Genomic DNA, 27870 nt, shown 5'->3' on the forward strand with positions numbered 1-27870 from the left:
TTAATCTTTTTTGCTCTTGAAATCTTTGTCCCGTCGATGGTGCCGCCTGGTGGATGAGGAAGAAAAATCGAAACAAAATAACCAGATCGTTACGCTATTGTGCTATTTATGTCGCCTGGAAACTGGAAGCGAATGGCGGTCCCCGCACGAAAAAAAAGCCCCCCAATCCCCGGCTGTCCGGCAATGATCAACTGTGTATAATCGTCCGAGCCGACTGTACGCCGGCCAATATCGCGGCACAAAACCGTCGTCGTCGGCCAAAACTAAATTATGAAGGAGGAAAAAATTCGTAATAAAAGCAACACAAAAAGAAGCGGCAGTGCAAAGAATCGTCTAGCTATCTTTTGCGATGCGATTTTCGCTTTACGCTCTCGCCATCCATCTCAGACCCAAGCGTGCCGAGCGCTAAACCCCTTAGTGTGGCAGGAGTGGAACGGTTTTTTTTTTTCTTTTGCTGCGGCGATGACATTGTGGATTACATTGTGTGTTCATCATGGACGCTTAAGAAATACAATCGGTGACCGCGTCCGCGACCGATTTCCCGGTTGGCTCCACTTCAAACGTTGGTTGGCGGAGGTTCTGTCAACATTGTCGTCGTCTGCGTCTTTGTGCCTCGCTTCGCGTTCGCGTGCCCACTATCAAGATCGGTGCCGCGGCTACCGCTGGAACGAGGCTGCAGAGCGCTTCTATTTCTATCTTTATTGCACTGTTTAATGTTTCAGTTATTGTTATAGATATGACCTGATTATGACGGCTTGAATGCTTGTAAGGGCTCACCCGGCGTCCACGGCGCTGGGAAGCAGGAAGTAGCGATGAAGGATTGCTTGTCCGCAGGCAAACGATTGTCTTCTCTGCGTCCGGCCAAGTGTTCTGACTCTTTAAAGACTTTGAGTGCTTTTAAAGGAACAAAACCTCTATAAATTACTAGCAAAAATCGAATATCTGCTTTAACCTTTCAATTACGCAAATCCCTACGCGATCAGATCGTAAGTTTCGCTACCTGTAACTGCATGCAGCTAAATGACACAACCATAAACAATTCATGAATCAATTTGTCTATGAAAACAACGTATAAATTTCCCATTCGCATTACGCTCGACCAATTCTTCCGGGAGTGAGCACCATGAACAACGTGCCCAACAGGCGAGGCCTATTTGCTTCCTAATATAGACATCATTTTCCGAACTGAAGCTTACCGATAGCTTCCCCGTCGAGATGGAACCAAGAACGAGAAGCCAGCCTAGCTCGTTCACACTCGCAACCATTTAGCTATCTCGACTGCCCACCCCAAACCAGCTGGGGCGCTGGAAGACACTGGTGATTTCCATTAGCAAGGAAAAACTTCCCTGCCCTGACTTGGCTGCAAAATCCGGGGGCCAGTGGAGAGATATAACTTCTCAAGCATTACGGTCCATCGAATTGGCCGATCGGCCCGTAACGCCCGACGTCTCTGTCCCAGTCCCAGTAATCCTGGGGCCAAGGAGCTTGATTTGCGCTCACGGAGCGCACGCCAAGCGTTTGGCCGATTGGAAAACGATGAGTCATGGGTAACGGGATGGAAAATCGTACCGAGCTCGCTGGGACACATCGAACGAGGAGGACTGAGGAAGTTATTGGAAGCAAGAAGAAGGAAAAAAATTCCCATTATCCCTGTCCATCCGGCAAAGCAAACGCTTCCCGGAGACGTGTGCACTCAGATAAAATGATTTTCTTGAGAATATCTAAATCCGTCGGGTATTTTATCTTGGCCCCATTTTCCTGGACGAGCTCGATCGCACGCTCGGCTGACCGTTCGTGTCCGGCGTGGCAGCTGGGCAGAGGGAAGCACATGTTTCATACTCGGACCACCGTACGGACCGAGAGCTGGCGACAGTTGTTTCATGCTTTGATGTGATAAATGTGACTTTACGGATTCTTGCCCGTCCGTGTTCCCGTTGTGCAGACGGGAACATCGGGATGGGACACACCCTGATCGGACCCCGGTCAAGGTTGCACGCTTTTCGCTTCGTTTGCTTTTCATAACGGTAAGACGCCATCGACGAGCTCAAGACGCTGGACGACTCGGTACGGTACGGTGGACTTAAGGAAGAACACGTTAAGCGAGAGACTAGCACTTTGATCGACAATGGAGTAAAAATTGATGAACATCCATGCACAGCTTCGACCGGTCGGCAGGAACTTCACATCGGCATATTCTACCTCGTACGGTTTGATCAACCGATACCGGTTGAGGTTCCCGGGATGATTTCCTTTCCCAAGATGATGCGAAGGAGAAAAGAAAGCTCTTCATTTTATCCCATCGAAGCATTGACATAAGCGTCAAGTGATAGCTCCAGTTGCTCCGGTTGCTTCGATTGTTAAGCGTGGAAGTTGATTCATTGTTGCACGAACACACACTGCCGAGCCACAAAGCCAAGAGCTACCACTACCAGATATAGCACTCATCCCTTGAAAGCTCCCTTTAAATGAGCGCGTTACACGTTCGCTACCCTTGTAATGGTTCAGGTGGTTTCAATCGGTGGATAGAGTATCATGTTATACGCGTTTCGTGGCAGAGGCTTCAACTAGTGATGGGTTCTCTGGAACGCACGCACGGTTCCACACCGCAGCCGACCGGGGTGACTCCGATTCCGATTCCGAAGGAACGAAATTGTTGATATCGCCTGGAACCGTGAGGAATCGTCTGGAACCTTCGAGAACCGTTGAAACAGTTGGGAACCGTTCTGAACCGTAGGAACCCCTGGAACCGTTAGAACCGTTCAAACTGTCAGGATCGTCGGGACTGTGCGAAATATATAACACTGGAACCGTTGGAACTGTTCTTAACCGTAAGAACCGCTGGCATCGTCGGAAGTGTTCAGAATCGTCGTAACTGGGGAAACCATCAGGAACCGTGAGAACCGTCCAGAATTGTAGTCGTCCAGTATTGAGTGAGAAGTAGTTCTTCTTTGGTAAACGGGTCATCTATTACTATTGTGTCTATGGATCGATGATTTATTTGACGCTTGCCGTTGAAGTTACGGGTGATGCAGGACTATGTTTCTTAAGCAACGCATTTGTTTGCTTCTAAAAGCGTCTCCAGTTCCGACTGTTCCAGCGGTTCCGAGAGTTCAGACGGTACCTACAGTTCCAACGGTTCCAACGCTTCCAACAGCTCCGACGCTCCTGACAGTTCTGACGGTTTTGATGAATCTAGCGGTTCCGGACAATTCATTTGCATCCACCTTCTCATTGCTTTTTTTTGGGATCTTCCGGAACTAGTTGCATTTTTTCTACGATTTTACCCATCGCTAGTTCCAACCAGAAAATGGATCCCGAGTGGAACATTTTACAAATATGCTTGTCAAACCCCCGTAGGCCATATTTTCGCCTATCCGTCGACACACGACTAAGATGGAAGAGAGCCACGATTTACATCCCACGCACCATGATGACACACGGCGCACACGAAGAAGCGCACCGGGACCGGAACCCTTTTTCGTTCATTTCACTGCTAATAAGACATCACCTCGAAACGTTTCATCCGACCGGCCGAGGATGGCACAATCTCAATCTCAATCTGTACCTCTACGACATCATCATGCGAACCCCACAGTAGTAGGAGCTTCCCGCTGACCAGCTTTATGCGCCCGTCAATAGGCATGGTCAACAACAAGCAACAACAGCAACAAGCCATCATGGACATGCATGAATGGGCAAAGTTTTCTCTTTAACTTTTCCTTTTGCCAGCTCCACCCCACTACCCCCACCTTGCCTTGCCCACCGTGAGGATTATGTTGCTTCCGGAAGAGGGATACCATTGAATTTGATGTCGTTCGAGCGCCGCAGGAAAAAAAAGAAGAAACGAAGCTCCCAACGAGAAACGTGGCCGAAACTTTATATGCTTTTAGTATATTTTATCTTTGCTTCGCTACAGTGAAACTTGACACACTTGGGTGGGCCACGAAAAACTTTAATGCGGTAGAGGAAGCTAGGAGGCAGGCGTAGGGATGGAAAGGACGGGTACGGTTTAAGATCTGCTTTTAAGACCCTACGGAATATGAAAGAACGGTGGATCTTATTGAAACTTTGCCTTCCAATTATGGACGCAATTTTTTTGCAAAAACACACACATATTTTAACCCAACCCAATTTTCTTTTCTCCTTCAATCCCGAAATCGGATAGTGGAAAACTCGTTTTGTAACTCATTATGCAGCAAACGACAACAAAACAGAATCCTTCATCAAAAGGACACATTTTACACATGCTCGGTGTCTGTGAGTGTCCCCCCAAAATCGGTATATTAAAATGAGCGCAAAAAGAGTGCAAAATGAAATAAGGGGAAAACGGCTTGCTGATCCCGAAACAGGGCAAAGTTTCCCGCACAGAAAGCCCGTATTCATGAAATATGTCCATATATTGCTACTAGATTCCGCCTGTCCTAAGTCTGGCCGGTCGATGGTACATGGTGCAAAGCATCGAGTACACCATCGGCACAGGACACATTTAACGACCAAACGGACGAAGAGTATCATCCAATCTGTTTTTTTTTTTTTGTGAGTCCATCCTTTTCCATAGCCTCAAGGTTTCTATCGGCCTCGTTTTTACTGCGCTAGCCTATACGTGGCCAGCTTTGCCAACTACATCGGAAGCAGGTCTTTGTGTGGAAAAGGAAGCTAAAAACCGCTTCCAGGCTTAAATCTCGACTCATCTTTCAGCGAACCTCAGCGAGAACGGTTACACTCATGTGTGGGTGTGTGTGCGATGACTAGAATTCTTTCACGATTGCTTCTTCACCACCAGTTAACGGATGGGCAAGAGAATGAAGCATGAGAGCAACAACAAAAAAAAAAAAAGGTTGGCCTGTCCATCGCAACCAACCACAAGGCCCTTTCGTTCGTTCCGTGACTACAGTTGGCAAATTTGTCTAAGATGTATGATAATCAATTTTTCAATGCCTAACAATCAAAGCCCATCGAGGTGAGTGTGGCCAACGGTTAAAAAAAAAGCCGAACGAAAAGGTTGATTCACCACTCTCGAACGTCATTGTTTACCCTTATCAACCGTATCCTCTTTCATTGCTAGCGTTGCCTTCGATGGTTGGTGCTGGAATTCGCTCCCATTTTTTTTTCTTCTTCTTCTTGGTGCTCAGCGACCGGTTCAACCACTAAACGGGCGTCTTATGCGGTTGTGGATAATGGATTCAATTACGTGGAAAATGTTTGCACAAACAGTCTGCCGTCTCACCTTTTTAGCGCTGCCTGGCTGATTGTTTAGGCAGGGCTTGAAAAGGGGAAGGGGAGAGGGGAGAGGGGAATGGGAGGGGAGGGGAAATTGTAAATGGACTAATGGACTTTTGCAAGCGCAATTTCTCACCGTTCTGTTGCATGCAGGTGGTACGAAAAATTAAACATTTTACGATCAATTCCATATGCAGGATGGCGAATGGGTAAAGATTAGAGATGGACAAAATTAACAAAACGGTGAAGATGTTTCTGGACGATCACAATAAAATTCAGAACGATTTCTAGAAGGTAGGTGTAAACGAGCCTTTCAGAACCCTCAGAACTTTCAGAACTGCTGGAACCGCCCGTAACCATCGGAATCCGACGAAATCGGTAGAACCGGCAGCAATGTTGGAATCATCTAGAATCGTAATCGACTAGTATTTGTGAGTTTGAGCTAAACAAAGACAAAATGAGCAACACGGTGGAACAGGTTTCGGACAAATTTTGGAATTCCAGAACATGTGATGGAAACGAACTGTGAGAAACTGTCGGAATTGTTGAATCTTCGAAATCTTCTGGAAGCGATGAAACTGCCGAAGCTGTCAGAATCGGTGCAACCGTCAGGAACAATTCAAAATATTTGAATCGTAGTTGACAAGTACTGGTTCAAGACGATTACAACAATTACAAAAACCAGTTCCACTAAATAGGTACAATGTCTGGAATCGCTCGAAATTGTCGGAACTTCTGGAACCGACCGGAACTGTCGGAATCTTTCGGAACCGTCGGAACTGCTGGAACCATCGGTATCGACGGAACCGTTGGAAACGTTGGAACCGTGTGGATTCGAAGTCGGCAAATATAAGTGGAACCAGCGATTCCATTTTCTTGGAATCGGAAACGTAATCAAACCAGTTCTGGAGTGGATCAGTTATACCCACTTCCAGACAATCCATCACCAGTACTCATTTGAAAGCATGGTAAGCTGGTACGTTGTCTTAGCAATGAAAAAAACACATTTAAACAAAAGCTATTGTTGACTTGCCAAACGAATTCCAGCATCACCAACATAAGCTCTACCTTATGAGCGTTTTTACAATAAAAGTAAAACCACTAGTGGGAAGGAAAATTATTTTTATACAATTTTCATCATCTTGACAATCCCACATCGCACACACCAAAAAACAGCAGAATGGTGCTGAATTTGATGGGTGCTATAAACATAAGTTTATGCGAACCCGAAATGCCGAGTGGTTAAAGAAAAACGACACCGTCTGCCAACTATATGACAAGCCGTCAATGCGTGACTTGCCAAAACGGTGAAACTACGAGAAAACAAAAACCCAACCCCCCAACAAAAACAAAGCAAGAGAAACATCTTTGTCTTGCACACTTTTCACCTCATTCAGCCCCCTTTTTCTCCAGAAACCTCCCGCTTCAGTCTTATGCTATATTTTCTTGCGAATTGCACCCATTGTAGAGCGCAGTAAAAACTCATATCATTGGTGCTGCATACCGCCGTTTGTCTGTCTGGTAACGTTTGCTTTGTTATTCCGTCAAAATGAATAAACACTAGCGAAAAGTTTCGTGCACCGGTGGACTTTGCTTCAAACACCCATGATTATTTGCTTCTCCCGCATCCAGCCTCCTTTACGTCAAGGCTAGCGGGGAAATTTACGGGCCCAACCGGCGGAGAATTTTAAAAGGCCAAACTAAGAAACCACTTCCGATCGGTACCGACAGGGGGTAAAGCACGATGAGCTTGCAGAAAACCAGCTCGAGTTCGACAAAGTTTCCTCTACCGAGCGGACCAATCTGCAGTCAGGCAATTTAACTGACAACTGGGATGCCAGACTGCACGCGAAGAAAGCAAAGTTTGAACAATGCTGGTAAGTCATGGTTTTTTATGGGTTTTCGGCAAAATAAAACCAGTTGTAAAATCACCCCTCAATCGTCTCAACCCCTTGTGCTGGGGAACAACTGTAGTGAATTTAGGACGAAAAACTTTTTTTTCTTACTGGTCGAATCACTCAAGAATCGTGGAAAAGAAATTAACACGAATAATTTACATCGGTGCAAATAGCAGTTAGTTTGTGTGCTTTACTGCTGCTATCGTCATACGCGATGTGGCGATGATGATGATGTGAAGAAAAGGTAAACATTTCTTTAGAAGCTTTAATTGCAAAACAGTCTGGAATAATATCACAGCTAATTTATGTTTGAATTATATATAATTTAATTCATAATTTAAACATCTTTGCGTATTAGTCACGTTGGTCTCCTCACGAAAAAAAACTGGGGTTCAAATCCCAGGCCTTCATCCTTCATCAACTCGAGAGCCACCGGCCGAAAGGGTCGAAATCTTAATCATCGATGCATCATTTACACCATCCGACTCGCTATGCCAACCCTATAATGTATGCAAAATTTGGCCTATAAATTTTACAGCACATCGATCAGAGTAAATTAAAATGCGTACACGGTCTACAACCCAGCGTGAGACAGAGAGAGAGAGAGAGAGAGAGAGAGAGAAAGAGCGAGAGCACCTTATTCGAATTATGCGTGCAAGATACCAACCCATAATTAAAAGCACCGACTCAGAACAGTGAAGAGGGTTACTGTTGTGAAATGTGTTTTCCCCCAGTATTCCCCCTTCGTATTACAAGACTTCTGGAGAAAGAACCCCGGCCCCGACCGAAACTAGGGATGGCGCACACAGCTTGCTTACCGGCACGATCAAGGACTATCGCATCGCTGCTCTGCTATCGCAAAATGGATCGAGCAGTTACGACCGGTGTGGGGTTGGGAAATTATTAATGTTTGCACTATCTGATGAAACCATCCACCAAAGTTTGATTAATTCGGTAATAAAGATAAATAATTTATAACTGCCTACCGCACACCCGGTACCGGCTGTTCCGATACATGTCTTGCACCGGCACCGGTTCGGCACAGGTGTTTCGCCTATGTACTGCTCGGCTGCCCATATGTTTGCAGACAAATGCCGTGTTGTGTGCGCTGTACGCTGATTCGATTATCGTGTTTGCAACAACCGCTGTAGCTAGTGTGCTATATCTCGGGGTGCCAGACGAACACTTGATATGGGGATGGATAACCTGTGGGGTGCATGAAGCGGCACGGAAACATCATCATTAAACATCGAATCGTCTGTTTTCGCATGAAATTATCACAACATACTGATCTAAGGACTACCGATCTGCCCATAATCGATGAACTATGTGCCATCGATAAAACTAATAACGTTTAGGAAAGAACACGGAACAGAGACCACGGCACAATTATGTTCTTAGTAAGATCTTTTGAAGAAAATAGGGATTTGATCATATTTCAATTATGCATTTTGGAAGCATCTTCAAGCAGGACTTATTTTCTCGCTACACTGAAACGATCCTGTATCGACACTTTTGCTGCAAAGCTGATAAATAGAATAAAAAATAATTGAAATAAATATAAATAAACGATAAATATTTATTTGATCGCCTCGATGGAGGCGCCTGGTACTTTATGCTTCTTAGCTGTTTATTATGTGTTAGAGTATTTTCCACTGAAGGCTAGGGAGCAGCTGATTAAACCATTACTTTTAAAGCAATGTTTAATAAAATAATATAATAAATATTGGAAAAAGTCGAAATTTTATCTTATTTAAATTAGACCATTCGGAAGCATCTTTAAGCAGGACACATTTAGCTGTAAAGCTAATGAATAAATTATGCTTCAATAAGCTGTTACCAATGCTGCGTTTAACACTGTATTACGTAGACAAGGCACTCACCACAATCGCGCCGATGGTGGCGCTACATTATCCAGCCACACGGCTCAGGTCCAGAAATTCCCTTGAGACACAGTTTATAATTAAATAGATAATAACATAAGCGAACATAATCTCATGCAAATGTGCGCGGTTTTCGGGCTTGCTCCAAATTCACCGTGCACCGTGTGTGCAAGTTCAATCCAACCAATACCCGAGTCAAGGTTAAACAAGAGCCACGAAATTGGAAACCAAAACGGAAGCAGTGCCGAAGGGTAAATTGAATGTTTTCACTTCGTGCACTCAGCTAAAGCAACAGACCGGAGCGCGTAGGTCTACCAGCTGTTCCCCCCTTCACACACATGCACACACGGCGAGGCTTCACTTGCTCAACGATAAGATCACAGCATGCCACCACGGATTGGATACCGCTACCGACGCAAACATGACTCCACCCGGCATTGATTAAATCCGTCCAAATGCCCGTTCATCCCGTACAGTTTCAAGCGCGAAAGATCCTCGCAAGCTGATTATCGGCCGAGTGGGAGCGAGAGTTATTGGTACCGCCCGTTTCCGACCATCGTCCCGCAACACACAGCGCCACCTCACCGTCCCGTTTGTTTTTCCCGACCCCGTTTCCAACCAACTTTCACCGATGTGCACTGACTAAACGATCGAAAACTAATTGGAGAATTTAATATCATTCATTAACATTCAACGGCTCCCGTGCCAGCGTCAGCAGAACCCTCACGCACGTACTCTCACACCCACCGACACCCGGAAGGTAGGTAGGCGAAGTTTTGTTTTTGTTTGTGCACCGCCATGAGTATGTTTGCGGCAGGCTGATTGTTTCAGCACACTTTGTTTAATCCATCCGGGCATTGATCTTGCCTGGCCATGCGAGCAGTACTATTCGCACGCAAGGCCGGTAGGCCGGCTCGCGGACCAGTAAACAAAACAATGTACAAAAACAATGGCAGTGTAAAGCGAGGTGGCGTTGGCCGGTGCGATAGAGAATGGGCAGACTCGGGCAAACTAGTTGCAGCGAATGAACATGTGCGTGTGATATTCGAAGTTGAAGCTCATGAACATCGAATATCTTGTATCATGCCAAAATCAAGAAGCCTTTTCAAGTTCGTTGTAAATATACATTGAAAGGAAAATTATTAAAGCTTATCTACAAAATCAACCACGAGAAATCTATCGATTGGGTGTTGGAATCAAATTGTTTTTCTTTTACCATGAATGCTAGTTCAAGCAAGTATTTAGATGATTTCGACAAGATTCAGATTTTCCAACTTAGAAGAGCGTCTAAATAAATGAATTAAAAAAATAAAATTAAATCGCTGATGGAGACGCCTGGTGCTTTATGGTCCGTAGTTGAAATACGATTGTCAAAACTTACTCACTTAAAAACAGAAAGCATAATTCAAACAACTGCTTGAATAACAATTTTAATAAAACTTCATTTTTAACAATAAATGTATAAAAAAATCAAATATTTTTAATATTTTTTTATTTTTTTTTACTGTTTAAAACAATGATTAAACTCTTCTTGTTTCTTTATTCACTCCAATACTATCTCAATTTGCTGAGTTTCATCACCTTGTTTCAACATTTTAAATATTAAATAATGCAAATTGATAAGTATCTTAAAACAAAAATATAAATAGCTATAAGCAAATATAAACGAAAGCGAACAATCAAAACCGTCACACTAATGACAAGCTTTATCTGTTATGTTCCTTTCCATACAAAAACATACCTAATCGCTGCAGAACTCAAACGCAACAACAAAAAAACGCCCAACACAACACCACGTGCAAATCCGTCCAGCTATTACGTCGTAATGTTTGAGCACGTGAAAATGCACCCGGTTTTTCTTCTGCACAAGAGACTATTTTCTCTCTAAACTCTCCACTGGCTTGCATAACCCAGCCAGGTGTTTCACAACACAATCCACAGTAGTTCTTTCACCACATGACAAACGGACGTAATGCTCGGCAGGTTTCACCATGCCTACCCTGTGCGTCCATAAGCTTCTTACCGCGCGCAAAAAGTTCGCAAAAAAAACCCACGCCATGTATGTTTTGTATCATTTCCACTGAAAACATCCCTACAAATCCTAATTTTAATGCATTAATCATCCACCGCCATTTCCTAAGCGCAAACTCCCCAAACAGACACACTATTACCCAGCCCAGTCAGCCGGCTACCAGGTACGAAGGATAGCTTCACGTTATTGTCGTATGTTTTCGGTTTGTTTTCGCTACACTTTCGCTACAAAGCGGTGGCAAGTTTTGTCTCGCCGGTAATGTTTTCCCTGATTATCTTTGACACTTTTTAATTTCTTTACCCAACTAGTAACAAGCCACCGGTGCCAGAAATTAGTAGCGAGCAATGCGGGCACAAGCAGGAGCAAAACCCTCCCCGAAACAACGCGCGTTGTTTCAAATTAGATCCCATGTTTCCTTAATCAACCCGTCCACTCCAGATCAGGTGGTTGGGATCCGGTCCGTTCGTACGGTTCATCCTACCATCCCATTCCACCAGCAGCGAACAAGCCAGTGCAAGCTAAATACCATCTCTGGCCTCGGGAAAACAACGGACAAACGGGGTGGAAAAGGATGAAAAATACTTGTTTTCAGTTGCAACCGTGGGCAAATGGTAAGACAAATTTTAGAGATTAACAGCAAGCCTGAAGGATTCGGGCGGACCGGAGCAGCCTCGATGGAATTAAACTTTTACTTAATCACACCCATATCTAAACTACACGCGCTTTCGGCCAACTACCTCTAAATACACACACGTAGACACACATGCTTATCAGCCAACGGCAGAGAGGATTTAGTGAGGTGCAGCAGGTTGGTCGGGTGGTTAAAGGTGTGCAGCGTCTTACGAACGCAGGCGAAGAACAAGTTGCGCGTCACCGAAAACCCAACTCCCATCGCCAATAAATCATCCAATAAGCGTAGGCTTTAGGCTTCAGCCATGTGGTCGTGAATGTGTGTCCAACTTTCGCAAAACTCCCTCGGAAACACTTCACATGAAATTAGTTTCGGCAGTTCGGCCACTGGCCATTTTTGGTCCGGTCACACGATCCCAGCTGCCCCTTACGGCTAGCTCGCGGTGACGAATTCCCGACCATCCAGCCGGCACACATACGCCCTATTCCGAAAGTTTTGCCCCGAAAGTGTCGATAAGAAACCGTAAATCCCGGAACCCGAACCCCGGAACCTCCAATCCCTTCCAATGCGTTCCGGCGTTCGGGACAATCTTTTATTCATGAAAAAAGGATAACTATATAAAACTGAACAATCGAAGGTTGGAAATGAATAAATCTGAATACTAATGAACGCCACTGCCGGCCATTCCGGGGGCGGGGGAAGAAGGGGGGGGGGGGGTCCGGGACTGACGACGAAGTGCAATGAAAATGACGTCTTCAGGACGCACTCTCTGGACACTTTCGGGAGGCCGATGGTGGACCACGGTTGGACGGAAATGTTGGAAAAAGTTGTGTAAGATCGATGTTCCATTGAATTATTTATAAATGGTGTTAAACTGATGATGATGAAATTCGGCAACTTTTCCCCCCCAGCAAACGGTCTCCAGTACGGAGGACACGCTCGTTGCGTTGTTCTGCCCGGGACGCACTTGGTCTGTGCTGCCCCAACATGAACAACCGCACAACCGTAGCTAGAAACTTAATCGATTTGTGTTGCCTAATTGGAAACGAATAAATCGGACAAGGCGATCTGGAGGGTTTCCTCCCGGGATGAGCTTCGGTCTCGAAACTCGAAAGTTGGACTGATTCGATTCGAGTACATGATGAGGAGCATGGACGTAATGAATGTCTCATTTGTGGTAGGGTTGGTGATTTTATTGTTCGCTTAAATATGGTCATGTTTTAACATTCATATGACTTCATGCTACGCCTAGTCAGCAAGTGATGTGTTCTGAACAATAAGCCTACAATTGCTATATTTATTCTTATACGACCATTTCCATGAACACATTACGTACACTTTATGTTTAATAATTTGATTGTAATTGATCATTTCACACTCCCGCCTACCATTGGATACGCTAAAAAGCGCCTAAAATACCCACCAATCCTAACCACAAACTGCACTAAGGCTTCACTTTAAACAGACGCCAAATGGAGCGCGGTCGGACCGACCTACGTTCGCGCACAAGATGAATAAAACACAGCCCGCTCATCCATTGGATGCCGGTTGGCGTTTGCGAAATAAAACCTTAAACCCATGGACTGACGATATGTTTATGCAATTTTGTTTCATTATGCTCGGCCATGAATTATTCATCCACCTTGCCAAGATTAAACAATGCTCGGAAAATTCCGCCAGCTTTCGCGCATCACAGCCGCCGTCGCTTCGCTCGCTCTTCCCACCAACCGAACCGGGCACAACACGGGCTGGTACGTAGGTACGTCTTGTCCAAGCATTTCCGGTCCGGTGCAAAAATCGCACCGATAAACGGTGACTCGTTTGTGCTTCGGCTTCTCCCTCTTGTTTTCCCTGTTTCCCGCCGGCCATTTGTGCCTATCAAAGAGCGTACTAGATCGTACCCGTACCGAGCAGCGCGGTCGCTTGGCCAGCAGAAAGTCTAGACGAGGGAAATTAAAGATAATCCAACGATGATGACGATGATGGCAATGCTGATGGCAACCGATTACCATCGCCCTCTAAGCCAAGGGCGTCGGTGTGATAGAGTGGACGTGTCGGAGGATGTCTGTGTGCGTGTGTGTCTGTAGGTGCATTGCACTACTTTTCCACCGAGGTCGGTACATAGCCGCGGCCAGCACCGTTCCACGCCCTAATCGATCGACGGTTTAAAATTGGGTTTCATTGGGCAAATTGAGCATGAGCGGTACTCGGGAGACGGCGCGTTAAGCTCACCTATCAAGGAACACCCGACCAAAGCACCGGCACTAACGCTTATTCACGGATTCGCGATGAAATCTCTGCACGGTCAAGCAGATATGCAAAACAGTCTTGCACGCTTCACTCGCACGGCCATTCATTTTTCCCACCCTTCCCCAGTAATGGTTAATTAAAATCAAACTTAACAAGCGGCAAATACCGGGAGCTTCCACCGCGCTACTCTCGAACCGAAGGCCAACACAGTCGACGCCGGGATCTGGCCGACACGGCACGATACCAGAAGATGCAAACCGTCGGAAAGACAGGACAATCGCACGCGAACGTACGCTCCCATCGAAAAGAAAAACACTTTTCCAGCTCGGGCACTCGTTGATCGTTTAGCGCCGGACACAATTTTCTGCCTGGTCTCTCCAGTCTTCTCCAGTGAGATTCACCACGCTTCAAGATGGTTTTTTGCCCGCCCGTGTGGGCAGCAACGCCACGAAACCGCCTCCGAATGCGGTAATAATTAACGATAATGGTTGTCGTTTTGCTGGGTGATGAAGATGTCGGGACTAGGATAACAGGGCCCGTAATGGTCGGACCGGATGATGCCGGCGGTTCAATGGTCCGTGTGACCTATCCCTAGGATAATGCACGGAGTTTGCTCCAGTGCGACAGAAAATGAACGAAAAAAGCGCCGAAGAAGAAAAAATCACAAGGAACGCCCGTTAAACGGCTATCATCTAAAAGATATGGATAATATCGAAGGGATCCGAAATCAGGGCTCGGGACATCTGGTCAATGTAGATGGTCGAATCACGCTAGTGCAGCTCATTTTCCTTTAACAACCCACTGCTCGGCTCTGTATTTATGTACCCGAATAGAAACATTCAGCGAGTGCTGTACTCTGCTGCACCATTACCATCCACTAAATGAGTTCGGAATCGGAAACAAAGCTCGTTTCGTGTAACCTTTGCTGTTTGAAGCGAAGAATACCATATTTTACATAGGTTCAGCAGTTTCGCATGCTTACAAAAAGAGTTGAAGGGGATGGGAGCTTTTGTGCTATTAACACGACTTGTGAGTTTTAGTCCAAGCTTAACGAGCACGCTAGCAGATATAGAAACATGGAAGCTCCAGGCTATTCATATTCATCTCCTCGCATGTATCCATATTTCTAAAGGGTACTATACATACTTAGGCTAACCATCAGCAGATAAGACAACGCAGATAAAACACCCAGTTCAAGTTAAATATTACTTATCGAACGTACATCAAAATCAACCTTAGTTTCAGTCTTCCAAAACTCTTCTTTACATGTGGGCTTCTTAAAGCTATCTTTGGAGTGGCATTTTCGTTACATGCAAAGCCTTCAGTAAAGTACTTGACAGCCCCCGTATTGGCTTACTGGGCTTATTGATATCACGGTAAAGGTTTAACTTGACCAGTTGTATTCGATGTAAGATGCTAAAATCATTGTACAGCTCGTGCAAACCGTTATGATAGTGGCTTCGTCAATGTCCGTCCATTTATTTGAGATTATCTTTTGAACATCTTTCTCTCTAACGCGTCTTACAGGGTTTTTTGGGGCTGAATCTATGTCTCAGAGGTGTATTACTCAGAAGTGGAGTACTAAAACTGTACATTTCTTTTTGAGCTGCTCTTAACTTATTGATACACAGGACAAGAGTTGTGTCAATTAGATATTGACTAAAATGTAAACGAAAGTGCCTGCCGCAAACTCCGCACTCACTTAAGGTGAAGAGCTTAGGGAGTTCGAAGAACTACCTCATGAAGTCAAAGAGCTACGTCGAGAGAGCGAGATTCTAGAATAGAATTAAGAGCAACCTCGTGAGAGCAAAGCGCTCGTAGAATGTGAAAACGACCTCATGAGGTCCAAGTCCTACCATGTGAGTGCGAAAAACTACTTTATGAGGTCAAAGAGCTATCTTGTGAGGCGGTTATCTAGAAGAGTATGAAGAACTACCTCACGAGGATAAAGATCTACCTCTTAAGGACGAAGAGCTTGAAGAGTGAGAAGAACGACCTCATGAGGTCCATGTCCTACCTCGTGGGGGTGAAAAGCTATCTCATGAGGTCAAAGGGTTACCTCGTGAAAACGAGGATCTAGAAGAGACAAACTGCATCATGTGGGCAAAGAGCTCAAATAGTGCGAAAAGCTACCTCGTGAAGGTCAAGAGCTCGTGCCGACATAGAGCTATTTAGTGAGGTTAGTGCTTCATAGTGAGAACAGAGTTTAATGGTGAAAACATCCTCTCCCACTTATTGACATGAGCCTCTTCCTCATTGTTTCACCCACGTTGAAATGGTCTGTGAAGATGACGCGATTTTGCTAGTGAAAGAGAATAGAATCTAAACGATTTTTGAAGAACAATGAAAGAATTATCAGGATTCACTATAAAGAATAAACGTCTGACCTTCCAGAAAATATAAGTCCCTTTAAACTATCGGCCAATATCGCTAAAAACTAAGCTTTGAGAATAAATAAATAAAATAAAATGACCAATTGAGCCTTAAAATATAACTTGAAATAAAAAAAAACATGTCTTAAATAATAATTCTTAATAATAAGAATAAGAATAAGAGGTAATAAGAAATTTAGATGATAAATCTCTCACTACTGTTACGCGATTTTACAGTTGGTGAAAACATTCTTTGGGTGAGTTTCTTTTATTCCTAACCTAACTCATACAACATTAATAACTTCGACTGGCAGGATATGATACATTAGGGCAAATTCTTGGGCCCCCCATCAAGCACAATCTTTCGCTCCCAACACACATTTACAGCAAGAAAGAAAAGGAAAAATATTGTTTCACAATTTTCCGTACACCATTTTGGTTTTTTTTTCGTTTCGCAAACATATTTGCCTTTTGTCAAGCGGCAGAACCTTTTTTTAATTAAAAAAATTAACCATGCACAAGCGCCCGCACCCCCGTGTAGGCCGTCCTGCTCCGAAGGATGCAAAATGGACGTACAGCAAACGCACACACACACACCCCAAACCGGGGAGAAAAACTTTAATCGTTCACTTTTCTAGTGGACGAAAGTTTGCGTTTTAGTTTCCACTCCGGAGGGTTCGGAGTGGCCTTTTTTTTACTACTTGCCCATTTTACCTTCAATCAGTGGCCGGACCTGTGTACGTCCGGTTGTTGAAGGAGAAGCAGGGGAGTAAAAAAAAGGGCCACTTATTTGTTCTTTTCCCAGTTTACAATCGCCACACAATCGGTTTCAAACGCCTGGACCCATGCCAGTTTAGGTTAGGTTGGGATAGAAGCGAGAGAGAGAGGGAGAGAGAGAAGGAGAGAGAAAGTCCATACAACTGCTCCATTATGAGCTATGCTCTGGGGATTGTCCATTCGGTGGAGGGAAATGGTGATGGGTGGAGTTTGTTTGCCTTCAACGTCAACATCAGTAGTAGTAGGCATCGAAATCCGGCCTAACCAAACATCCGGGAAAACCCCCACGAAACTTCTCGCGTTCAACCGCTTATCTTCACTTCCAACTCCACCAGTTCGGCACTCCCTAGTACGGGCCGGGTCGGTATCTTTGCGGACAAGAAATCCCTGCTCAGCGGACACCCCAAATTGCGTGGAGTTGGGCCGAAAGAAAAAAGGTACCGAACAACATCAACACCCCAAAAAAAAAAGGGATCATCCAGCAATGGAGAAAGTAAGAAATTACCACTGTTCGAGGATTATTATAACTTTTTCTAACACCTTCTGCCACCCGTCCACTGCCACCAACTGGCGGGCCATTTTAACTTCCAAAGCATGGTTTACTTTTTCCTCGTTCGGAACCCAACCGAAGCAGCGGAGTTGGTGTAAGACGTGGGATATTTTGTTTTGGGGTTCTCTTTGTCGCTTGCACTCCCTTATTGAAGGTCGTTCACTTGTTTAAACAAAACGGATAGAGTAAAACAACGTTAGATTAAGCCGAACGTTGTCTAGAACAGCAGAGCGAGAGCGAGAGAGACAGCATAATATCATCCTATCAATAGCTTAAAAATGGGACCCAATTTCTTTCGCTGACTCGCACACACACAGAAAAAACAACACCAATCCTCGTTACGGGTTGGTAGAAAGGAGGAAGGACACATTGAAAGATTGTTCCGCGATTTAGAGCACCCGACATCAACCCCAGCATGAGCAATGGAGAGGAAAAGGCTTGCGGAAAATTTGTCAATATTTCTTCACCCGGCTTGTTTTTGCCTGCACCCGGGGCCATTTCGTTTGACGTCGATCAAAGTGTCTTCCCGATTCTTCCCGTTTTTTTACTGGTCTTCAGAAAAGCTCCGAAAAACGCTAACATCACGGATCTTTCTACTGCCGATCCCGTGCGTGTTTTCCCATGTAATTCACACTCATTTTTATCTTGCCAATGAAATTTCGATTCCACATCAGCAGTGAAAGGTTTGCTGCAGAAGTATAATATTACTACTAGTGGTAGCGGTGGTCGTCGTCACCATCAACGTCACCACTGCTCGTTGTTTCTTGCTCGCTGGAAAAAGCGCCATAAAAACTTACACGGAAATAGCCACGGGATGAAAGACTTGTCGAGAAAAAGGCCCGGCAGCTAAAACTTCTCGAACGCCCTCAGCTACCGAACGGCCGTACGACTGAAGGGCAAAACTTTCAACATTTTCCCATCCTCTATAAGTTCCGCTTCTTCCCACCAGCCTCCTCTCCATCACGAAACCCGAGGCGCAGGTTTCACCGAAGTGGCAAGAATCATTTCACGTTCGAGTTTTCTTTGGCCCGCGCAATTTGCCAAAGTGCTCGATAATGTTGAAAAATTCAAGACACCATCGGCTTCGATATTCACCCCATTTTTTTTCTGTTGCTGCCTGCTTTCCCACCCAATGCCTCCCAAATGCCCTGGCAAACGATTGGATTGTTGCGCTATCGATGGATGATAAAACTTTCCAAATTGGTTGCAGGGGTTTTTCTTGGCCTCCGACCGCTTGGCGGACCGCGAAACCGTGGCCCCGTTGCGCGTACGGGACAACTTTCTCCACTCGGTCGGTACTCGCAAAGTTATGAAGTATTAAATTGGAAAGGGTCAAAATGGGTGACACAAAATGGGCAGCTGCCACCCCTCCCGTCCACGGTTGATGACCGCACCAGCGGAGAAGCGCCCGTCGTCAGGATTTTTAAGTTCTCTGGGTTCCCTTTGGCCCGTGGAAAGGATGCTGCTCGGTGATGATGATGGTCCTCGAAAACGATGAGATGATGAAGTTGCAAACGAACAATCAACTACTGCGACTGCCAACCGGGGAACGCACCGGAATGGGGAACCCGCCGTGAATATTGTAATGAATTTTACTAGTTTCGAAATTAGTTGCAGCACCGTGCAATAAGGGAAAGTGTCGAAACGATAAGGAGAGACATTTTAATTATGGCGTCGTTGTTGTTGTTGGCAGCAAATGCACCGTCGATTTCAGGGTTCGTTTTGTTTTTGCAACTGAAAGGTAATTGTTTTCGGAGAGGGGGATGGCAAATTATGCAAAACTGTATCAAGGGGGTTGATGAGTTAATCAAAACGAACATAAGGTGTTTTGTTAACTTTCCATCAAACAGTTGAATGTTCTGGCTAAGATTGTTATGTAAAGTAAAAAATTAATAACTTTTCAATTTAATTGTCAAACCTGTCATCGATACTCTTAATTTACTTCTATTTTTTTCTAAGCTTTTCAAACTTTCTAAATAAATTTTGATTTTGTGCTAATTTTAACTTTGATATGTTGGTAGTTTTGATAATTTGAAATAGAATGCTGTTTCTCTGCCATATAAACATAAATTACAAATAAAGCAACTCAAACAACTTTGTCTCAGGAAAAGCTTAATAAAACAATATGTAAATAAAACCATGAACAAGATGTATGAAACAAAATTTTAGCTCACAAAAATGGGGCAAACAAGGAACAACCAAATAGTAGAAAAAAAAATTTATTTCAAACTCTAATGGAAAATAAGTAAAACAAAGTGACCCTTATTTCAATCTGACGCCTTATTTTTATTTATAATTTATTTATATTATCTGCCGCCACTTATTGTTTATTAACTGGCATATCAGTACTTATCTTCTTCTTGCCTTCTTGGCTTCTGTAGAAAAGCAGCACATTCGACCGCTACCAAAGAAGAAGGTCTTCTTGTTCTTCATCATCTTACGTGGCTCTACAGTCTCGAGAGGCCTCGAGCTACCATTTCAGGTTTCCTGTGATGTGATTTTATCCATAGTTGGATAGTTACTGCATTCGGGGAGAAGTTCTAAGTGGGATTAGAGCCCCTGGCCAGCCGTCGGCCACCTGATCGCCCCAATCGGCTATTACCTTCAAATCCGATATCTCCATCGCAGTTTATATCAACCATGTCTCTTCTATCCAGGTAGTCAACCAGAAAGGAATTGAAGGATTTGGTCGTCCGGTGCCATTTTCATGATATGACACACGCATCGGACTCTGGCTGGATCAGAGTGCAGCTTGTCCCACACATATGGAGCTAAAAATTCTTAAGAGAATCTTCCTCTCGAACTTGACCAAGAGTATTTCGACAGTTTTCTACAGAGTCCCTGTCTCAGAGGCATTAGTTAGAATAGAAACTACACAGCACCAGCTTCTCCCTTCTGACAAGTGTTTTGTGTAATAAAATTTCCTTAAACTTTAATATGACCGATTGGCGACCAACACTCTTGAACGTAGCTCGTTATCTATAGTGATGTATTGGCCCAAGATGTGTGAAGCTTTAGACGACTTCAAATTTGTAATCTATTCCTTCAAATCCCTGCGTCGCATTGTTTAAACGAGGCACATTACTAGGAAAATCGGTTTGGATTGCATCACGTGTTTCAAATATAAATAATTTTTACCACGGTCAACATCACGAAGCATCATATTCAAATCGAAAAAGCTTGAAGGAAGGGATTTTCTTCTTAGTTTAACAACCTTCGGTGTAAAGAAAATAATCTGCTGGCTTACTTAATCTAATGATATGACTGATATTTGGAAAATCAGCTCACACTACAGAGGATCGGTTGGAATGGGATTTCATCTCCGGTTAAGGTTAGCTCAGCGTCGCTCTTGCTTTGGCAACAGACGATCCCCTATAGAAAAGAGAGGCATTGATAAAAAAAGCTACAATATCATGTCCACTTCCTAATTTATTAACCCTTATAAAACCAAAAAAAAAATTCAAAACCCTCCCATTATTAGCTTTTATTCGGAATTCAATGCAGTAGTCTTCAAATATTAAAAAGCGCTTTAATATCCACTCTTCCTCAGTAAGAAGTACCCAGCAAAAAAAAACGCTCCATAAACCTTACCTTACTGAAAACCGAAAAATCCTGCTCATTTTATGCAAATGTGCCCATTAATGCCATCACTAAAGCATAACTAATCTTAGCCTGAACCGCTCCCTTCTGTTCCTTCCCCCGCCTCAGTTCTTTATCATCTGTTTAACAATCCCATGCACCCCTTTTTCAATTCGCTCGCTGCAGGCCATAATCGTTAAGTGTGACTTATAGTGCCTTTACAGCTTGTCCTGTACAGATTGAAAAGCATCACATAAACAAACAGACAGAGAGAGAGAGAGAGAGAGAGAGAGAGAGAGAGAGATGGTGAAAAACCACCCATCACGTCTGCCACCCCCCTTTTACAAGCCACCCATTACCACCCGTCTAAGAAAACAATCGCCCAAAAAGCTTATTTGATGGCATGTTAAGCTGCCGGTACAAAGCGGTGCACTTAAAGCGGTGCGGAAAGTTTTTGGTTTATGGGCGTGATGTCACCACCGTCCACTTGGCAGGGACCGGAGCACAGGAAAAATAGAGGGCCTTTGGCATAACTTCGCCTCGATGCATCTATGCTTCCTTTCACGTTCGTTCAATTAATCGCTCCACTTTCTGGCTGCACCACACACACCTACCCATGGTGCTCTCCGATCGTCCGATCGAGCCCGCGCAACTTGATCCATAAAACCGTTCCGCGACAAACAATGAACCGCTATCGCTAATTTAATTCACATCATCGCCCACCCGCGACGGCTGGTGGGCCGGCGATGCAGAATCGTTTCAATTCATCGCAAACAATATTCGCGCCCTGCAGAAAAGCTTTTAAAACATAATCATATTTTACGTCCGCGCCCGCGGAAGCTATAACCAGACGACCGGTTCCCGCGAGACCAAGCTCGAGACCGGCTAGCGTCCGTGTAGTACACTTGCAATCGGCTAGATTTTCCTTCCCACCGAACCATGCGAATTGCCACAAATAACTGTCTCTCACTCTCTCTCTATCTCTTTCCTTCTCTCTCACTCGTTTCGAGAGCCCTTTCTTCAGCAATCAAACACACAAGAGTTACTCCTTACTTGTAGAACGATCTTATGAAAACTAATTCATGGTATTTGAATAGAATATTATCACTGGTTGGGAGTGATTTTTGTGATATCAGACGGACGTTAAAGAGTTGTAGTGTTGCGCGCTCGACTTACAATTTCATACTGTTTATTCACTGGTCCGGTTACAAGTTCATCCTATTCGATTACATAGTTCATCCATTGGTCAAGTCACTTTCCCCTTAATTCACTTCTAAGTTCGTTCGTGTGCGTCAATTTATACTATCTGCTTATAGTGTTGTTCCTTTACCATATTTCGTGTAATAATTAATATTTCATGCATTTTCTACATTCCGGCCACCAAAAGAGAATTCTTTTCAATTTCTGCAAATTCGTTGTTTTTCTTCATGTAACATGCTAACCAGTATCCTATTCGCTAATATATACGTAATTGACGTTTCGCTTGGGTCGGTATCAGTGTTTGTTTACATTATTAGTGCACCATGTGGTTACACAAATCCCTCGTTTGTATCGATTGGTCGTGGTAACAAAGCTAAACGATTAGCTGCTCTAACAATTTGTTTCCCCCCTGCCGTACGTAGCGTAACTACACGCACGACACCATCCTTGCCCGGGTGCAGCGCCGTAATGCGCCCCATTGGCCAAACAGTCGGGTGAAGATTATCTTCCTTGATTATAACCAGCTGATTGATCTCCAGCTTAACCGGTGCGTTGTTAATGTGTTTGGCTCGGGCTTGGAGTTGTTGGATGTATTCCGGATACCATCGGGACCAGATCGTTTGCACGTGCCTCTGCACGAGTTGGTACTCCTTGAGTCGGTTGGTCGGAAGGTGTCGTATGTCAACATCCGGGATTGCTTGCATGTTGCTGCCGATTAGAAAATGACTTGGGGTTAATGGTTCTAAATCGCAAGGATCATCGGATAAAGGGGTCAAAGGACGGGAATTTAAACATTGCTCCACCTGAGCAATAAGTGTAAGCATACTTTCTTGGGCGATACTTGTTATACTTATCGTGCGTAAAATGTGTTTTTTAGCCGACTTGACTGCCGCTTCCCATAATCCGCCGAAGTGAGGGGCCCTTGGGGGAATGAACTTCCATTCCATTTCGTTGGACGAACACCAATTGATGATAGACCGGCGATCGTCATCGTTCTTCTTCAGCATTTCGTACACGCGATGCAGCTCGTGGGCAGCTCCCTTAAACGTTGTCGCGTTGTCGGAGTGTAACTCGCACACCTTGCCTCGGCGTGCCACAAAACGACGTAGTGCTGCCAGAAATGCCGTAGTAGTTAAATCACTCACTAGCTCGATGTGTACGGCTCTAGTCGCGAAGCAAACAAAGATTGCGATGTACGCCTTCGTCGGACTCCGATTGCGGACGGGTGATTTCAGCATAAACGGCCCGCAGTAGTCCACTCCACTGATCGAGAAAGGTCTGGTCGGTGATACTCTCGACGTTGGTAGGTCAGCAACACTTTGTTTCACGAGAGTCGGCTTGTTTTTGAAACAAACGTGACACCGGTGGTAAACAGCCTTAACGAGATTCCTCCCACCAATCAACCAGAATCTTTGACGAAGTGTTGCTAATAACAGTTGCGGTCCAGCATGCAACAGTTGAAGATGATACGCCACTGCCAATAACACCGATAGTGGGTGCTTCGCCGAGAGAATCGCTGGATGTCGTCCTTCTTCTGGAAGATCAGCATTTCCGAGCCGGCCACCGACGCGTAACACACCAGTATGGTCGATGTACGGTGACAACCACTTCAGCTTCGATTTGTCGGAAACATGCTTCTCTTGAGCTAAGACCTTTAGCTCCTCCGCGAACGAATCCCTTTGGGCTAACTGGCATAACTTCAGTTCGGCCCGACGTAGTTCCGTGGCTGTAAGCGGTGGAACACTCTTCTCCTCGATGTCTGGCGCATCCTTGCAGCTTACTCTCGATGATTTGTTGGCTCCCTTGATGCACTCCATGAAGCGTAAACAATAAGCTGCAACTCGTCTCAGCCTGTAGTATGATGAGTATCGCTCGAACAGTTTGTCACGGAACTCACACCTCGTAGAAACTGTGACAATCCGTGACGCCGTCGCCCGTTCTTCGATGACACCGTCATTCTCCTTCACTGCTGGTGGATGATTTGGCCATGCATCATGACTGTAAGCCAACCAACGAGGCCCATGCCACCAACGTTCACAATTACGCAGCTCCTCCGGCTTCAGACCCCGTGATATGTCGTCTGCTGGATTATCACAACCAGGAACGTGACGCCACTCAGCTATCCGCGTTTCTTCCTGTATCTGCGCCACTCGGTTGGCGACAAATGGTTTCCATCGACGTGGTGGAGAATCCAGCCAATACATTACCGTCATTGAATCGGTCCAACAAAAGGCCATCGTAGATGCCGGTAACGTTCGACTCACCTTCTGGAACAGTTGGGTTGCTAATCGTGCGGCGCACAATTCCAACCTGGCGATCGAGTGCGTATTCGCCAATGAAACCACTTTCGACTTCGCTGCTAACAATTGCACCGTCACAATGTTGTCCGTCGATTCTGCGCGTACATAACAGCAAGCACCATATGCACTTTGTGACGCATCAGCGAAGACGTGCAATTGCAAGCTGACCGTTGTAGGTTGGGAGATAAAACGTGGCACTCTTAATTCGCGTAGCGAATATAACGTTGAATGAAAGCTTCTCCACTCTTGTTGAAGCTCACCGGGCAGTGCACGTTCCCAATCCCAAGCCTTTCCATTCTCCTTCAAACTCCACAAACGTTGTAGAAAGACTTTCGCGATGATGATTGTCGGACCCAACAAACCAAGTGGGTCGACTATGCTTGCCGTGTACGACAAGATCAAGCTTCTCGTTAATACTTCAGCTGGTTGTGGAAGGCCAACCTTGAAGGAAAACGAATCGTTGGCGGGTTCCCAAACCAGCCCCAGCGTCGAAACAGCTTGACCATCCTTCCACTCGTGCATTGATTGAATCGCAAGATCTTCACATGGGACATCTAGAAGCGATTCTGGAACGTTAGATGCCCACTTTTTCAATGCGAAACCAGCTGAATCGAGCATTGCGGTGATTTGCTTTCGCACTTCTACTGCTTCGTTAAGGTCAGTCGCTCCTGTTAGTAGATCGTCGACGTAAAAATCACGTAACACGGGATCAACTGCCTTCGGGAATTGATCTTTGTGGTCATGCGCAACCTGCTGGAGCGTTCTAGTGGCGAGGAATGGAGCTGACGCCGTGCCGTAAGTAACGGTATTCAGCTCGTAGGTCGATATCGGATCCAGGGGGCTCTTTCGGTACCTGATACGTAGCAGATTCCGATCGATGATGTTGTGGAGAATTTGCCGGTACATTTTTTCCACATCGGCCACTAATGCGATTGCGTAGGACCTGAATCGCAATATAATCGTTAGTAGATCTTCCTGGACAATTGGGCCAACTAGTAACGTATCGTTTAAGGAGTATCCCGAGCTCGTTTTACAGGACGCGTCAAACACGACCCGTACTTTTGTGGATGTACTCGATTCCTTCACCACCGCATGGTGAGGAATATAACAATGCGGAACACTATCATCCACTGGTTCGGTAAGTTTTCGCATGTGACCAAGTTCCTCGTACTCTTGCATGAAACGCTTATATTCCATCTCCATTTCAGGGTTGATCTTCAATCGCCGCTCCACAGCCATCAGTCGTCGATCCGCAATCTCCTTTGATGAACCCAATACTATATCTGCTCTGGGATTACGAGGCAGACAAACGATGTAACGACCATGGTGATCACGCGTTGTAGTGGCAGCATAATGCTTCTCACAAGCATCTTCCTCAAGCGAGAGAGCGGGTCCCTCTAGATTGGTCTCGTTCTCCCAAAACCGTTGCAGCAATGTATCGAGAGACTCATGGCTCCTAATTGAGTGGCACGAAACAGGACTAGCGACTGAAATGTGGGAAGTATTCCCAGCAACTGTCCACCCAAACGGAGTCTCAACCAACCAAGGACCGCCTTTGACCAGTAACTGCTTCTTTCCGGTATGCCATTCCCAATATGCGTCACTCCCAATGATCACATCAACTCTTGAAGGAAGGTTAAAGGCAGGATCAGCCAACGGAACGTCAGGGAATTTCCAACCAGCAACATCGATTGGGGCAGTCGGTATCTCAGCACAAGGGGAGTTCACTATCAGGAACTCAAGTGGCGACGAAAATGGCGCTGACTTTGACTGCACCGTTGCGATGATCGAACCCTTGGCTTGCTGAACACCCTCACCGATACCTGTCAATGCAACGTTGATCTTTGTACGACGTGTCAGCAGCTTCCGCGCTAGGGATTCGGACACGATATTGCACATGGATCCTGAATCCAACAACGCTCGTGCTTCATGCCGAATGCCATGGTCATCGACTAACCAGAGAACCACCGTTTCGAGAACCACAATTTCATTGCTCGAACCTACGTTCATGGTTACCTGTGGCGGTGAATCGTCGTGCAACATGCTGTGATGACGTGCGTTGCACTTGTTGCAACGGAAGACGGAATTGCACGACCGTACCTGATGATTCGGGTTCAAACAGTTGAAGCATAGTTTATGCTTCGCAATCACTTCACGCCGGAACTTTACGTCTCCTTTGCAGAACTTCGGGCAGCTTCGTAGATGGTGTGGCTCTGCACACTCTAATGGACAGGATGCGTAGAATGTGCTGCTAGCTGGCTTCCGCGTTGACACTGAATTGCTCACGTATCTAACCTTTCCTCCCATTCTTCTTTCTCCACAGGCCACCGGCGTTTGTTTCGATTCAGATATCTTCGCTAACGTTTGGGACGAACGAAGGATTCGGATTCTATCCTGCAGGAAATCGATTAGATCTGAATACTTATCCTTGGGGCTGGCCGATGAATGCTTTTCCCAAGCTAGGATGGTTGATGAATCCAATTTGAAGAACAGCAATGTGGTGAGGGGAGTGTCCCAGTTGTCAACCGGTTCCTTCAGCTTTCTTAAACCGTTCACGTGCCGCGTGAACTCGTCCACAAGCTGCGCCAATTCATCCACAGATCCTTCATGCATCGCGGGAAGGTGATGCAATGTTCGATAATAATCACGGACTAACATGCGCGGGTTATCATACCGTTTCAGCAGCGCGGCCCAGGTGGTCGCATAGTTGTCCGCGGTCAATGTGGTATGCTCGAACAGCAGCGCCGCCTCACTCTTCAATGATGACAACAGATACTGAAGTTTCAGTATCGAAGGTATATCTGCTGACGAATCGATCATTGCCACGAAGCGATCACGAAACGTGAGCCACTTCGTCGTATCACCGTCGAACGTGGGGAGATCGATTTTCGGTAACCGCACATTAATTGATCCGAAATTACCCGTTGAGTTCAGGCTAGAATTGGCTTGCAAAATCGACGCGTTGAGAGGATTGGCTTCACACGGTTGCTTTTGCAACAAAAATCCTTTCACCTTTCGGTACACACTGTCCATTTCACATCGCTCTTGCAGCAAAGCTTCTAACGCTTCGGGAGATTCTTCCAATTCCTCCAGTTTTGCTACCGCGTTCAAATAATCTTGAACATGCCGTTCTAGCTGATCCAAGCACACTGGTATTTCACCCACATCACTTTCACTA

The 27870-nt window shown here is 45.3% G+C and overlaps 1 protein-coding gene across 1 annotated transcript; it reads right to left on the reverse strand.

The window, feature by feature from the left end:
• On the reverse strand, window positions 1-27512 carry LOC118502427. The gene is made up of 5 exons (XM_036034655.1): window positions 27018-27512; window positions 26236-26792; window positions 25055-26148; window positions 23989-24787; window positions 1-46 (listed from the first exon to the last, which is right to left on the reverse strand). The coding sequence occupies exons 1-5, from the start codon at window positions 27510-27512 to the stop codon at window positions 1-3; spliced, it is 2991 nt and encodes a 996-aa protein (XP_035890548.1).
• Window positions 27513-27870: the final 358 nt, after the last annotated feature.

The sequence above is a fragment of the Anopheles stephensi genome, chromosome 2 (genome assembly GCF_013141755.1).
Source record: "Anopheles stephensi strain Indian chromosome 2, UCI_ANSTEP_V1.0, whole genome shotgun sequence".
In the NCBI taxonomy this organism is placed as follows: domain Eukaryota; kingdom Metazoa; phylum Arthropoda; class Insecta; order Diptera; family Culicidae; genus Anopheles; species Anopheles stephensi.

What these genes read in the sequence shown, in the direction of transcription:
- LOC118502427 (XM_036034655.1), bottom strand. Translation starts at nt 27,512, where the DNA reads ATGATCGATTCGTCAGCAGATATACCTTCGATACTGAAACTTCAGTAT. An exon ending in AATCGAAACAAACGCCGGTG is followed by an intron (nt 26,793 to 27,017) that starts GCCTGTGGAGAA and finishes CCGAATCATCAG; the next exon opens with GTACGGTCGTGCAATTCCGT. An exon ending in CTGGTCAAAGGCGGTCCTTG is followed by an intron (nt 26,149 to 26,235) that starts GTTGGTTGAGAC and finishes CCACTCAATTAG; the next exon opens with GAGCCATGAGTCTCTCGATA.